General features: G+C 36.0%; 1 protein-coding gene and 1 long non-coding RNA gene across 2 annotated transcripts; one reads left to right on the top strand and one right to left on the bottom strand.

Moving 5' to 3' along the window:
- Positions 1-285: 285 nt before the first annotated feature.
- Positions 286-7672, bottom strand: LOC126828611 (Y-box factor homolog). The gene is made up of 7 exons (XM_050558489.1): positions 7475-7672; positions 7254-7317; positions 4177-4210; positions 3550-3639; positions 2153-2299; positions 1263-1586; positions 286-937 (listed from the first exon to the last, which is right to left on the bottom strand). The coding sequence occupies exons 1-7, from the start codon at positions 7545-7547 to the stop codon at positions 845-847; spliced, it is 825 nt and encodes a 274-aa protein (XP_050414446.1). The 5' UTR covers positions 7548-7672; the 3' UTR covers positions 286-844.
- A 4237-nt stretch (positions 7673-11909) lies between these two features.
- Positions 11910-15986, top strand: LOC126828613 (uncharacterized). The gene is made up of 3 exons (XR_007683174.2): positions 11910-12177; positions 12631-12699; positions 13998-15986. It is a non-coding gene; the product is annotated as an uncharacterized LOC126828613 (long non-coding RNA).
- The last annotated feature ends 869 nt before the right edge of the window (positions 15987-16855 follow it).

Raw genomic sequence — 16855 nt, 5'->3', positions numbered from 1 at the left:
TTTCTGTGTACCTTAGCTAATTTCTAAGGAGCAATTCAGAAATTGTACATTCAGTTGCCTCCAAGCAGAAAACTCGCTAACAAGATCCATTAGTAAATTTTGTTAATTATAGTCTTTGATGCTTTTGATCCATGTGTATATCAATATGTCTTTAACATGGGCACACTTGACTATGCCATATCTGGAAACCTGGCTTGAATAATCTAACTTTCTCGGCACAATTCAAGTGTCCAACAAAGTAACCCCCTTTCTCACATAAACTAATGAAATAACTCAGAACACAGCTTTATTGGCATGGGTTTTATTTATGCACATTTTCTTTTTCACAAAAAGCCTTGGAAAAATAAAGGTTGGAAAACTTCCAAAAATCAAAAATTTGCTACTTCAAAAATTAATTAATAGCTTGGATGGATGAAACCCCCAGTTCATTCAACTAGTTCTTTAAATAACTTCATTGATTCCATGTGAAAATGCACAAAAATAAAATTTTGTCTTTTTCGGTTTTTTTTTTTAAGTTTTGTTCTATGGAACAACCAGGCCTATTGCACTTCAATAGGTCTCTTTAGTTTACAATATGAAAGATGATCGAAGTATAAAATTATGAAAAAAAAGTTGGCAGTATATAGTCATACATAGTATCTTTGCATAGTTGAACAACGGGTTGTGATCCATCATTTATAATTAGTTCTTGTTTTTATTTTGTCTCTGCACAGATAGTATGTATATTATACTAAAGCGTTAGTTTATTCACTACAAGTTATCCCCCTTTTTTCACACCTACTAGTATGGTAGGTAAAAGAAACCTTGAAGCTGGTATCAATTAAAGAAAGATGATTTGATTAAATTAAGCAGTTTCTTCACCCTCGGCTTTGCTTTCAGCCTGGGTATCTCTATCTCCTCCGTCAGTTGACTTTTCACCCTGCTCACCATCTTCATCCTGAAAGTAAATGTAGAAATATAATCAAATGCATCAATGTTTATTTTCTTATGACTTGAGCACAAAGCCAGGTGGAATTCTGCCCAGGATCCAGTTTTCACAAAGTCTAGTATATTTGTAATAGCACATTTTACTATTCAACTCTACTGAAAATCTGCTTTATATCTCTAGACTTTCATAGTGTTGTCAAGAGTCTCTTGTTCAGGGACTCTTGAAAAATCTGATGATGCTCGAGTTGGTATACAGAAAACTCAATGCAAGTTTTCAATATATTTGGAAAAACACTCTTGGTTGGTTAATAGTGTATTTAAATGAAATAAATTACCTTGTTTTTTTGTGGGCGTCGTCGTCTCCTGGGTGGGCCTCGTGGAGGACCTTGATAATATCCTCTTCTGGGTGCCTGGTCGTAATATCGACGAGGTGGTTGGTAAAATCTTCTATAGAATGGACGACGTCTCATCTGTCCGTCATCGCCATCATCTTGATATTCCTGGCGATTGTTATATCCTCTGGGTGGACCACCACGTCTAGGACCATTATAATATCGTCTGTTGGCCCAATAGGGACGGCGCCTTGAAGGCCCTCGATATTGTGGGCGATTGCCTTCCTCTTCTTCTCCCTCCACTTCTTCATCATCTTCATGCTGAGACTGTAAATTAAACAAATTTTTGTTGCAAAAGCTGGGTCTAATCAAATAACTGGCTACAGTTTACCATGGCTTCAGAGAAGTAGTCGAGCAACAACACAAAAATATCTATTAACCTGTGTGGTTAAAGGGAGGTAATAAGAGTTTTTTTTACATTAGTCACTGGTTTGTTACACATGAATAACCACTTTATTACAACAAGTTAAATGTAATGCTATTCAATATGAGGATTTTTGCCAAGACAACCTTGACACAGACCAATATTTTGCATGTAGAGTTCATTTAAACAAAGGACATAATGAAAATTCAAGTCAATACATGCTAAAAACCTGTTAAGACTTGACAATGCTAAAGAACTATAAAAGCCTAGTACGAAAGGTTAGTTTGACAAAACTTAACCCATATCAAGTTAAATTAATATGAAAAGTTACCAGGAAGTATGCTATGGTTAACAATTTGAGTTTCAGAATCTGTCCTTATAACAGTATAAGCTTACACTAAACTCACTACACATGCAAATAGTTTATAACTTGATAACCAAATCAAATTGGGTTGTCCAATAAACGTACCCTAGGTCGACCACCACCACCACGTCCCCTACCACCTCGATATCTTGGATACCACCCACCACGTTGATAACGACGACGATCGGCAGCATATTTACTACCTTGTACTGCTGCTCCTTCTGGACCAGTGACATTTGCCGCTTCAAAGCCCTAAAATATAAATAGTAACAAAGCCAGTTCTTGGATAAATAATTGAGTCTAGGGTTATTTTGAATATGATACGATACATAAAATAAATTACACTTATTTTCTTGTTGAAAGTGATAACATTATGACAATAGACCTACCATATATGCAAGAATAATTTTGTTCTTTTTTTTTTAAGGCAAACTTATGGGAAGTATAAAGATAGGTCGCCAGGCAACAAAACATTTGCCCACAACAGCTAAATTGTCCGGGCAGTGAACAAGAGTTGTCGCATATTTTTACTTTTGTCGGTAACAAAACATTTATAATACACTAAAATCTGATTAAGAGTAACAACGTATTAAGTAATTATCAGAAAATCATTAGAATTTTTGGACCCGTTCTAACATTTAGTATACAGAACATTTAATATCATGGATTTAGCTGTTCAAGTTATCATAAATAATTGAAAATCAATACACCTGTTCGTCCCAAGACCTTAAAATCTCTGTATCAAACTAAAGTCAATCGTAATGATATACATGTATAGGCATAAACACAGCGTATAAATATAAAATCAATCAGATGATAACTATGGTCGCATCCACAAGATTTTTCGAAGTGATCAAGGGCCATAAATCTGGCAGTAATTATCGGAAATTGTTAAAAATCAATAGGATTCTTCGTCTGATGACCTCAACCACTGTATAAATTTAAAGTCAATTGGATATTAAGTTTAGCCTCTATAGAGTATCAACATGCTTTTTCAAAGTGATCAACGGCCATATCTCTGGCAATAATTATCAGAAATTGTTTAAAATCAATAGGCTTCTGCGTCTGATGACCTTAAACACTTAATAAATTTAAAGTCAGTCAAATATTAACTTTAGCCTCTAGCACGTCCACAAGATTTTTCAAAGTGATCAAGGGCCAGAACTCTGGCAGTAATTATTGGAAAATCGTTGAAAATCTATAGGTTTCTTCGTCTCAAGACCTTAAACACTGTATAAATTTAAAGTCAAAGTGATCAAGGGCCATAACTCTGGCAGTAATTATCGGAAATTGGTGAAAATCAATAGGCTTCTTCATCTCATGACCTTAAACACTGTAAATTTAAAGTCAATCAGATATTAACTTTAGTCCTTAGAGCGTCCACAAGCAATTGTGGACGCCGGACCGACAGATGGAGAAAACAATATACGACCACATTTCAATGTGGGCATATAAATAGTATTTGAAATGACCCGTTTTATTTCAAAAATATAAACACCCACCTTTTCCCCTTCTACTACATCAAATTCTACTTGTTCACCATCACCAACACTTCGTAGGTATTTTCTGGGATTGTTCTTTTTAATTGCAGTCTGTAAAACATTTCATTAACATATAATAAACTCTTTAAAAACTTAATACCGGTACTTTCTGTATTTCATACTTCCCTATTTCTTGTCTGACAGACACTGCTGCTAAAACCGGGAATTCCAGAACGGATGAGGGGAGGGGAGGTCTTTAATCATTAAAACCGGTAATACTAGCCAATGATGCAATTATCAGGCCACTGGCAATACATCAAAGAGAAAAAAAAAACCATTAAAATTATCATGCAAAATCCGGCATTTGAACTCCCAATAAATATCTTGAGGCATGTTTTTCTTTACTCTTTGATATCTGTTTCAACAAGTTTTCATTCTCTATTTAATAATAAACAGGAATAGCGACAAATTGATTTACTGTAGCACATGATTATAAAATCCTCTTCAATATACAATATTACAAGGATGTCAGAATGTGCAAATTTCTTCTGATGTTAGAAACCTGATCAACTGACGGTAAGTTCTGAAAGCTACTTTTACTTCAATAAGCATGTTCAATAAATGTTTTTGAAATAAAACCCATTTTACCTGATGGACAAAAACATCTTCCTTGGTGTCATCTCTGAAAATAAAATTATAAATTTGTTTTATTTTTTATCTTGCAAAAATCAAATCCAGAAAACCCACGAGGTTGGACAGGCGACCCTACTCCTTATCACGTACAACCGGGGAATCTAAACCAGATCAGTTGACTCAATGACAGACCTTATGATACAACACGCACACGCTAACCATTCGACCATCAAACCCACCCATCAGGAACAGATTAGCATATTTGGCTAAATACAGTCTCAGAGGTCTCATAATTCTATTGGAATTAATATACAGACAAATCCATTTTTTGACAAAGCAAAGACATTCTTAGTCACCATCAGGTTTAAAATAATGGATTGCCCATTGCAATGATATCTCCTGCTATAAAACTTACAATAAAACCTCAGTAAAGATGAGTTTTGCAGTTTTTTTTTTATAGTTAAAATATTATCTACAAAGCATGTATGGGCAATAATTTGCCGTCAAAATATTAACACCCGATCTAGGGGATGATTTTTCACGGAATTCAGCACTCAAAAGGAATTTGAAATCTGATACAGAAAAAACGGAAAAGCCGATATTTGCTGATATTAAACTAAATCTCAAAACAATTTTGTATTTATCTAAGTATTTCATCTTTTTGTGCATAAAAATTGAACTTATTTTAGTATTTAGTATAGGCTACTTTCATTTCATCATTTTGGTAGGATGACCCGTGCACTTTACAGAAAGTTGGTCTCGACACGGCTAAATGTGCACGCTTCAGTTGCGTGTCTCGAACTGATTTCTGACTACCCCGCACTCGCTTTGAGTCGATAAATAGCCATGGCACGTGCAATTCTCTACAAATATATCAACTATTACAGCCTAAAAAATCTATTGTTGATGATTTTGAATAGCAGTAAAATTTAGCTTCTTGGTTATTACAGCAGCTTTAGTAATTACGTTTGTTTTATTTTTTAAATTGCTTTATCATTAACTGTACCGTTAAGAGCGGCATCTTTTGGTTTAGTACAAATACTATCTCTGAATCACTTTCTTCAGCAGGAACATGATACTAGCAGTAGTTTCATTTTACTTTTACAAGTTTCTTAAAACAATTGGTGAGTTGTCTAAAGTGCTTATTTCTAAATTCAATTTCTTGTTCTAGCTTTCTGTTATGTTTCGTAAAAAAGTAGTCTTGATTATCCCGACCTGTCAATCAGACGTAGAATGGTCGATAGACTGGTTAAGCGAGACTAATTTCAAAACAAGGGCACGTAACCTATCTTTTACTCAAAAGTGTCTGGATGTTATGGACGCAACTTGGAACCAGTTTTCAGTCTAGTATTTATAGATGATTAATGGTCATAGCTTATTAAGTACAACATGATCGTTTATTTAGTGACTATAATTGTGTGAAACTGATTTGAGGCTTGGCATATATATAAATATTGTGGCGTAATTGTCGAGATATTTGGAGATATTTATTTATGGTGGGTCACCCTAATTTTGGAATCATAAATGTACTGTAAACGAAAACCTGTCTTCCATTTATTCCTATACAGAATTACTCTGTAGTGGAATTTAATATTGTAAGTATAACGTACATGTATATCTATGTCTTCAAAACTTTCGTTATTTTATAACAGTGAATATTGTTTCATTTACTTCTTTTTAATGTCTGACATGTGTTTAGCTGCTTTCATGTGACATCACAAATATGCTGTAGTCTTGTGAATCCAGATTTTATTCCTGTTGAAACGCTAACTACAAGAGTTTTTCTGGATAAATCGCAACTATAACCAGCAGTCAAGAAAAATGGATGTCTGCTAAATAGATGAAACCAGATCACAGGGTGTAATTTTTGTTATTTAATTTGGGAAACCGGTTTGAAGACTAACTAGTCATTGAACATTAAAAGTCATTCACAATTTAATATTTGTTATCACTGGTTTAAAATGATCAGTTTTGTAATGCAAGGCATTTTACGCTGTTTTATTCAATTTAGACACTTATTCATAAAATAGCATTTTAAAGTAGCTAAGTCTCTAACTCAAAATCATCCAAAGTCTTGCACGTTGAAAATACAAATTATTTGTCAATTCAAATCAACATTGATGTTGTGATCTTACCAGGAAAAGGTAGGCTTCTGATATCCAATATTTAAGACAAAATAAACAGTGCGTTTCAGCTTCAGCGTCATTTGTAACAAGTGACCAGAAAGAACGAGGCTAGACATATTCCACAGCTCCTGTCAGTGTCAAACGGTGAAGTAGTTGTGATCTTACCAGGAAAAGGTAGGCTTCTGATATCCAATATTTAAGACAAAATAAACAGTGCGTTTCAGCTTCAGCGTCATTTGTAACAAGTGACCAGAAAGAACGAGGCTAGACATATTCCACAGCTCCTGTCAGTGTCAAACGGTGACGTATCTTATCTGAAGAGCATGCGCAATCGACTGGAATAACCAGACGCTAGAAATTGCTATTCGGTTGAGATTCATGCCGTATTTCGCTGGCCATAACTGATTTGAAATTAAGAGTCCAAACAGAAACGATTGAATGTAAATTAGTTTATATACAATCAGATTACATTATTATATGCGTTGCTACCCATTTGGGTCAATTTCTAGGTCCCAAATATTAGTGATTTAGCTCCTTTAATATAATTTTATCTGGAAAAATGGAATAATATCAGCTCTGAAACGGAAAATAATGGAATCCAAAATACTTTAAAATGAATTTGCCATTCTCTGAAACAGAAAATCATCACCCCTACAGGACAGGTCAATTTCCAAACCTTAGTGGGCGTGTCTGTCTTGGATCGTTGCCAATAATAGTTAGCCTAATACTTTACCACGTGTTTTGATTATGTTTTTATAAATACAAATTATAACCGCTCGTGTTTATCATTTCGGGTTCGTTCCATTACAATAGTGAGGTCATACCCCCAGACGTTAGACGCCTCGTTACTTTTACATCAGGAAGAAGAAAACAGCTATGTCTAGGACGAGTTCACATGCACGCGGTCTACGCGAGCTGGGTCGAAACGAAACAGGCACCGACAAGGCGGCGTGCGTGTTTTCTTACCTGTTAATAAAGCCATATCCACTTTTCACGTTAAACCATTTCACAGTTCCAGTTATTCTTGATGCTGTAAAAAGTATAATACAATGTTTGTTGAAGTTTGAGAAAGAACATGAGGCGATAATTTACCGTCAGCCTACTTATACACCACGGGGTCCGTTCGTAAACTCGCGTGTTTTGAGACCACGAGGTTTCTACTCGCTCCGATTTATTGCTAATTTTACCCAAAATTTTCTTTTCTGACACCTCAACCTGCTCTTCCTGGCTATCCTCCTGCTGTTTCTCGGAGTCGGACATGGCCCCTGGTGTTATTTGAGGTGTTTCAGATGTCCCGATGGTAAATTGGACTCAGTCTCTTTTTCTTTGTTCCTATCTCTAAGATGGCCTCCACATGCCTGTTCGGCAAACGCTGTAATACGAAAATCTGATTGGTGTAATATCTATGACGTAGTAGCTATGTCTCAACGATCATTGGCGGATTCCGGGAATATACCCTATTCCCTGAAATGCATGATTCATCTTGCATGGAAAGAAATATTTGTGCAAAGTATCGTGGAAAGAAAGAAACAAAGAAAATCGTATTCTAATAATAGAACAGACACACAGTAGCGTATCAAATTATCTTGTTGAGATATTTACTAAATTCAAACAAAGCTTCATTTGAAAAATATTACATTAAGAATAAGATACCGGTACTTATTTTTAAAATGACGATGAAATTGGACATGTGAGCAATTTCAACTAAGGCGCATACCAATAAGGCTCGGATTTAGAGGGAGCTGGGAGGGGAGGGGAGGGGGTGCTCCTGTCAAACTAAGACAAACTAAGCGCCTCTAATTAATCAGTGAGTGGCGTAGCGAGTGTGAGTGTGTGTGTGTGTGAGGGGGGGGGGGGCACACAAAAAAGAATAACCATTTCCGCCGTTTTTGTCTCACCCCACTGTACACTGCTAAAATGATAAGGTAATTTACACCAATTATTGGTTGCCACTTAAAACAGGGTAACGTTCCCCAAACCTTTAGTGGTGTAAACTGATAGCACTATATTCGGGGAGTGTTACACTCAATAGTTATAACATAGTGCCTCCACGCTGTAAAGCAACCATTTGCCCAATATACTTTTAAAAATATATTACCTAAAACAAATACTCTAACATTTGTTAAAAAAGAAACCTGTCAACTACTAAACGGACAATCGATGTTCACCCATTCTCTTATGCTTTACACTAAATTTGAACAGCATATAGCCTACTTCCAAACTCTATAACAGAAAAAAATATTGAGAGACGGATATGGATGGACAATTGAATAGACGGCCACTGATAAAAATCAGTAGATACAATCCACCTGCTTCATACCAAAACTGAAAAAAAAATGTATTTTCCATATGAAGTCTGCAAGAAACTGTAAAATTCATGGACAGGCAAACTCCTAAACCGACAGAAAATGATTAAAATTGATAGGGTTCATCGAATGGCCCCAATGTTTCACATCAAATTTGAGAATTAAAACCATATCGCGTTAGCAATACCTTTGTATGTGTGCACTGTAAAAATATCAATTTTTTATGTGGCCGAATTCCGTAGTTTAACACCCTTTTTTTTTCTGTTAATCGATCGCTTTTTTGGAGAAACCTTATTAAAAGTGTGAATTCTTTCTTCAAATTACGTGTTTTATGTATTTCTATGGAATATTCAGTATTAAACAGGAAATTTCCGTGAAATTTAGGGATAAAATGTTTTATTCTTTTCTATAATGATGAACTTAATTCTGTTATTTAACGGAATAAACGGTGGAATGACTCGGAATTTTCGTAAAATTTACGAAATGAAAATGTTTTATTCCATTCTATAATGGACTTAATTCTGTTACGGTATAAACGGTGGGTTGACCCGGAATTTACGGATTATTTCTATTTGCAAATGCAACGATAAGTAATCGTATACATATATAATCATTCCTATAATAATTATCATGTTATAGTATTCATTTCAATCTATTAACCATAATATGAAGAATCATATTTTGTAAACTTTGGTATATTACACGTCATGTATATCTAATTTGCATTATTTATAAGATCTATAAAGTTTATTGTAATATTCATCATACGTTAATCAGATTGTAAGCAGGTTTGTCTTCATGGAAGAGTTTACATACCTGCAAATTGATATAGTAACGCAAGCTTATATCTGAAAGCCTCACCCGTCCAATCACTGACGGGTATCGGTTTGTTTTATGATCATTAGGGTATTCCACATTCTTATATTAGCGGAAAAGGGTTGCGTATAAAGATTGTCTGCGATATCACTTTGGTGGAAGCGGACGTAAAATAAAGCTATTTCACACGCGTAAGTCAATGGTTAATTCAGTGAAATTTTTATCACTTTCATGTCTAGGAAACAAAAATTACCAGGATTTTATTCTGTATTTGAAAATGGAATTTATGTTAATTGAAGGAATTTCTGTAAATTACAGGGAAAACAAATACGGATGAAATTTTCCTGGTAATGTTTTTGTTTCCAGAATTTTTTACGTTTTTTCACGGATTTGTTTGTTACTAGTGTGACCGAAGTTTTATTGAAAACGTCATGTATGGTTTTCAGACCATATTTAGAATAAGCTAGGCCAGTGGTGATTCGAGGGGCAAAGCTGGGGCAAAGTCAAAGGTTAAGGGGGCAAAGGCACGAGCTTCAACTAGCGGTAGGGGGCCTCCCCCAGAAAGTTTTGAAAAACAGGTTGCCGGAAATGCAGCCTGGCAGTATTTCAGGCACTGATCGATGAGGTAAAGTGTCAAACGAACGGACTTGCGAATCACGACGAAGCCCACTCACGAGCGTCAAAGTAGGGAGTCCTCCTCCAAAAATTTTGAAAAATAGACTGCCGGAAATGCTGTCTTACAGTAGCCTATTCTGTCAGGCACCGATCGTCGAGATAAATAGATCTGCCCAGATACCGTTCGTCGCCTGATCACTAGTTTATCCGACTAGAGAACAAAATGTCAAACGAACGGACTTGCGAACCTGAACGAATTCCCCTTGTGAGCGCAAAAGTAGCGAGTCCATTGGGGACCTCGCCAAGAAAATTTTGAAAAATAGACTGTCGGAAATGCTCTACAACATGCAAGTTTATGACTGAGTGGGGATGTGGGATTTATTCACCGTAGAAGGTATTGATTACCGAAACGTATCACAATGCCCCCCCCCCCCTGGCGCCTCCACTGAGCTGGCATAAGGTTTATTGTCTTGTGGCCCAAATGCTTCACGGTAGATTATAAAACAAAACTCTTGGAAAACTCTCGCATCTATCGCGTTTACAAGGTTTACGGGGAAATAGGAATAATGCTATAACGAAAACGAAAATCTGGGAACGCGCAAATCTCTACATGCAACAATCCTTCCAAAAATCTAGCGTCTATCCGTTCATAAGGATGAAGCTCATGCTTTGTACGAAATTTTGAAAGATACGCACGCAAAGTGTGGAAATACGCCCACACAGCATCGTGCTTGTTCGGACAATAAATAATATATCTCTGTAACAGAAAATCTAACATTCCTGAAAATCAATAGGGGTCATCCTTGTTACGGAACACCGAATATCGAAAATGTGTTAAAAACGTTTAGTCTCTATCGCGATAGCAAGGTTTCCAGAGAATGGAACTGAAGATCGCCGAGCACTAAATATCATAACCCCAATGCTTCACACAAAATTTCAAAGAAATGCTTTAAAAAGTGAAGTCTCTATGACGTTAACAAGGATGTTGGAGATAGGGGTAGGATTAAGGAACAGAATGTCACAGAATGCTGAATATCGATATAGGTTTCGTCCTCTCATCGTCCCATATTCGAAAAAAATACGGACAAAGAGGGTAACTCTGGAACAGAAGTTTGCGGGGTACTGAAAATCGAAAGGCCCCAGTGATTTACACCACATTTGAAAAACAAAATCAGTTAACAACTTTAGCCTCGTTTGCATTACCGGTAACAAGGATTTCGGAAAAGTGGAGATCACTGTAAATCGATAGATGCCGTCCTCTCATGACCCCAAATTTGAAACACATCCGTTAAAACCCGTAAGCTCTATCGCGCTAATAACTTTTTAAGTTATCAGTTTACACACAATTTGATGTAAACTAACACAAGGTACAATTTTATGGATACACAATTACTGAGTTTAATACTAAGCGACGTTTCGACGAGGATACTTGAAATGAATGAAATGAAATAGGGTTTAACGTCCTACTGTTCTGCTCTTAAACTGGGCTAATGAAGACGGGCATACGCCATACAGTGTGCTATGAGTGAAATTTTGCCCGGGCAGCGGCGATACGGCCTACTCTTATATCGAATTCCAACTGCCAAGGGATCTTTTACGAGCACGCCAATATGTACCCAGACCTCGGTTTTTCGTCCCATCAGACCTCCATCACTGACAAGGGGAAACCACGCCGGAAAATCTGGATGAACTTTCTCGGCCAATGCAGGGATCGAACACCCGACCTCCAGGCTAGTGAGCCAGCGTCTAACCCACTTAGCCATGCGATCCCCACTCTCGTCTTTATCAAGCAAATGATACAGGTATGTGAATAGTAGGCAAATATATACAGAATATGCAACACAGATAAGAATCTAAACCTACACAACGGAAACTACACTGTAAGCCTTTTCTGTAATTTTTACAGACTTGTTTCTGTAAAACGCCTACAGCGCAGGTCTGTTATCCTGATTACAGACACGAGTCTGTTAATATTTAAGAAATACAGAATTTCGTCCGTAAATATGACATACGGGTGTTTAAATTAAAGTGACGTCATCGGTCTTCCTGGGCGCCATTACTGCGAAGACCGTTAGTTAGCGGCAAAGAGGAATCCCTCAACATCGAGCACAATAGTTGAACACTACAGTCAATACCAAACATTGCAGTTTTAGGTAAGTATACAGTAGGGACACATCTTTGTTTGACATAGATTGATTCTTAGCATTCGTAAAAATGTACGGTAACTGATTTATGAAATAGTAGGAACAGACTCTTCTACTTCTAGACAAATGGACATACATGATACTCACATACACTGTCACAGTGTTAGTGTTAGCACAGAGTAAAAATACACTCTGGTGTTAGTGCTAGGCCTAATATTTTTTCGCATTGTTTTTGGAGGCTTCAGTTCTAGTTGAGGCTACTCGGATGACATAATAATAACATTGATATAGAAAAAAAATATATGAACTATGAAGGGCTAACATTTCTGGGCTTCATTAAGTTCATAGTCTCAGGTCTGTAGGCTAGGCCTACCACTGAAAACCATTATTAAGAATTTATTGAATTGTCAAAGCATTGTCTGGATAATGATCTTTAATTTTTTATTTTACTAATTTTTTTAGGCACAGCTTATTGCATCCTTGAGTGCCATTCCTGTCATCTATAGAGTGGGCTACCCAGCCTTTCTCTGGGTTAGTAAAATTTTTTCAAACGTAGGCCCTATCGGTAAAGAAAAATTATAAGATTGAACTTACTGAAGATAATAATTTTGGGAGTTGAGCGCATTGTTAATGAAAACCAACACTTCCTGCCCTCTGCTTGGACCTTGAAATTTGAGGGGTGGTTGGACGAATGGTCTAACCATGGAGCTTATATAAGATCCATGGTCTAACATGGGCCTTAGTTAGGTCAGAATGAAGCCTATGTCTTTGAGTCAAGTGGCGTTGAAAGGAGTAAGATTGCCTGACTAACCGTGTTCATTTTTTCTGGGTCGTTCGTTTTCCTCCCACTGTTTATAAAAGACCTACGGTTAAAGCGATTATTGAAATAAAATTCTATGTTTATTAGTCCAAAAATGACCTAGTTCGTGTTGTGTGTGGATGTTAAATCCCATTTCTCTCTCCCAGCTTGAACCTTGGGGTAGGTCTTATTAGCAATAGGTGAATCCTATTTTAGTCTGCTTTTAGATTTACCTGTCATAGGTGCAGAGTCGCCACTGGTTAGTCCAAAAATCTGATCAGAAACCCAAGATGCGGTAACGATAGAAGAAAGCATGGGTTTTAACCCGGAAAGCAATGGGTGTTACGTTAGTTACAGCTACTACCAATATGAATCATGATCAGAAAAGTTCAACCTAACTTAAAGGAGCTAAATCTGTATTCTTTGGCCCCGAGAAATGAACACAATGGGTTGCAACGATAATAATCTATTATGAATGTCTATAAACTGATTTACATTCAGTCGTTTCTGTTTTTAGTGTAATTTGTAATCAGTTATGCTCGGCGAAATATGTCCAAATTGAATGGCAGTCTGGTTATTCCAGTATACACTGATAGTATTTGTGATATGTTTAGTCTCCTGGGGGGGTTGGATGGCTGAATGGTTAGCACGTGCGCGCGGTACCATAAAGTCTGTCATTGAGTCAACTGGCGTGGTTTCGAATCCCCGGTTGTACGTGGCAAGGAGTAGGGTCGCCTGTCCAACCTCGTGGGTTTTTCTCCGGGTCCTCCGGTTTCCTCCCACTGCTAAAGACCCCTACGCGCAAGCGAATTATTGAAATAAAATTAAAACCATATGTTAGTCCTGAAATGACCTAGTTTGTGTCGAGTGGACGTTAAACCCCATTTCTCTCTCTCTCTCTTTAGTCTCCTGTTTGTGGACATGAAACTTCATTTTCTCGCACATTTAGCTCCCTTTTCCTTAATTAAAATGTGTTCTTTTGAAATGGATGTCATAAGAAACAACCTGATTGAGAATATTTGTTTTGCAGGTGCATTTTTGAAATTAACCCAGATAACGCACAGAAATCATGAAAAAGAGGAAGACTCGAGTGTGCCAAAAAGTGGTATAACTAATCACTAAACTGTCAAACTTTAAATGGATGAAGTACAGTTACAACAATAGCAACAATATACCGGTACTGTGAGAAGGTATACGACGGTATAGATGCCACATTTTGGTTCAAGGTGCTTTTAATTCTGTACCACGGTTTGGTTAACATGGTACAGATATTTTAACTGTCCATTTTCATCCGATGCAGAATACTCCCCTGTAGTTCATGTGACAAGAAGGAGAAAAGATGGCTTTCGGCAATGAAACATGTGTCCCGCTGAAAGTACATTCCCCTCCGGCGAACCACAAATCACGGATATAGGAACATTTTGAATCAAAAACGTCAGATGGAAAAGCAGTGGCTAGGGAGCTGGAAACACGTCCAAGAAGAAATACTGTGATATGTATCGTTGCAACCTATGATGCAATAATGTTCATGCATGCAAACTTTAGGGATAGGCCTATTGAGTTTATGGTTAGTTTTTATACACCAGCACATAGTGTGTATAAAATAGGTGATAAGGGACCGAGCCACAACCCTTTTATGAGTGATACTTCGTAAATGAGACTTTAAACGCACTGCAAGAAATCTTTTTAATGAATCTTCTTAATTAAACTTGATCTTCTTATTGTACTTTTGATAAGATGTCCGTTTACTTTAATGGAAAAATCTTTTGGTCATTTAATTTGTCCATCAACAATTTGGTACATTTGTAAAATTATCCTCAGTTCATTTTGTCTCTAAATATGCGGCCGTGTTGCATAAACATTAAAATTGTGTAACTCTCATCTACACATTTCATTTTGGGACTGGTTCATTAACTTTGTCAGTAGTTGAGTTCCATCTAAATTTTTATCTACGAGACTGAATCAATTTATGCCATTCTCACTAAGGAATGTACATGCTTAGGCAGAGTTATTGTGGAAAATTTAATGATATACATTTTCAAACAGAGATTAAGCTAATCATTGAAACAAGCTGTACATTTAAGGTGGAATAATAGGAATTCTGCATTGATGCTGTTCTTGTTTTAAAGTCATGATACTTTTGGGGTTCAATAATTGTTAGATTTTAAATTGTTCATTTAAACATTTAGAATGCAAATTCATTAATTCCAAAAATTTGAATGATTTCATTATTTCATTAGATCATGTTTTACTGTTATAATTTACTATCATGTTGTTGATGTTTTAAATAATAGATTTGAGGTAAATATTACAACACCTTGGTTAAGATTTTAGAAAAAGATTATTCTATTGTAACACACTGATTATATATTTGTAGAATAGATTCAGAATGTTGTTGTTCTACTATAAAAAAAATTCATTTGAATATTATAATGTAAATGTTACATGTACAAGAATTTGAATGGATAATTTCATTATTGTTAAATTTATATTTTGTTGCTACCCATTATTTGATACATCCATGGAAATTTTCACATACATTTTTTAATTGCTGGGAATTTTTGTTTGCTTGTCTTGTGAGAACTTGATAAATATTTTGGAGAGTTATTTCCCTTGTTAATAGGGCAACAAATTCTCTTTTTTTTTTTAAAGTCGTCACTATTCCATGTACAAATGTTCATTATTATTAATGAAGAATTATGAAAGGAGCTTTGTTTTTGTTGAAATATACCACCAAACTGCTTGACAGCCAAAGAATATGTTAGATCTCTAAACATTCTCCATATTGTAATATCAAATCTGCTCTTGATCAAATGTGTTAAAAATATGAATTTGTGGTGGACAGGTTTTTTTTTTTTTAAGGCAGTTGTTAGCTTTACTTACTGACAGTAATCTCCAATTTCCAGTATTTTCAGGTCTTTTATTATATCTTAAACTATCATGTAAAAGCATTTTTGAGGAATTAATTGTATCTTATATTGTTTTGAATAATTAAATTCTGTTTTAAATCTTAAGTAAATGTCTTTTTGATGCTTATCATACCATAAGTTTTTTACGGCTGTAAAACATTTTCCGTAAAATTTACGAACAAATGGCTGGCAGCTAGGTTGCCAATCTTTGGACGTAATTTTTACGACATGTTCGTAAAAATATATTTACGGTGTGTCGTAATTTTTACGTACATTGGTTGGCAACCTAGCTGCCAGCCATTTGTCCGTAAATTTTACGGAAAAAGTTTTACAGTGTAAAGACCACTTAAGATCAAAAATCTAAATTTCATGTATGTATAGCCCATGGTTACTATATCAACTTTACGGCAAGTTCACACCAATCTGATTAAAATTAAGTCCGCTGTTAACGTTTAAGTATCCGACACGCCAAAACGCTTTTCGATTTTTTAATTACGACCTTAATCCGGTTGATTGGCTGGTGACGTCACAGGCACTACACATAGGATATACATTATCTATACAATATTTACCGTATGTACAATATAGCACACGGCAACTGGGCAAGCGTCTATTGACGGTCCAATTACCACGTGACTGGCCTAATCATAATCACCGAATTATCGTCTTTCATTGGTATAGATTAGACATTTGTGATTGGAATATTTTAGAGTGAATTTAAAATGCCGTATCATGCCGTAGATCAATTTAAGCTGCCTTTGTTTAAATAGGCCACGTGTCAAATGAAGATGACTCAAGAAATTAGCGCATTTACCGGTAATTTGGATAACCCCGTAATACTTGATATCCCAAACTTAAGTACAGAAATACAAATGGTGCCAGTCATTTGTCGATATATTCATTATTAGCTATATATAATAATAATAACCATTTCTATACATAAAGAACAACTACAGTGAATATGGAATTTTCCGATGAC

The sequence above is a fragment of the Patella vulgata genome, chromosome 7 (assembly GCF_932274485.2).
Source record: "Patella vulgata chromosome 7, xgPatVulg1.2, whole genome shotgun sequence".
Classification (NCBI taxonomy): domain Eukaryota; kingdom Metazoa; phylum Mollusca; class Gastropoda; family Patellidae; genus Patella; species Patella vulgata.
Note: the sequence above shows the minus strand (reverse complement) of the source record. Positions and strands in the feature narration are given on the sequence as shown.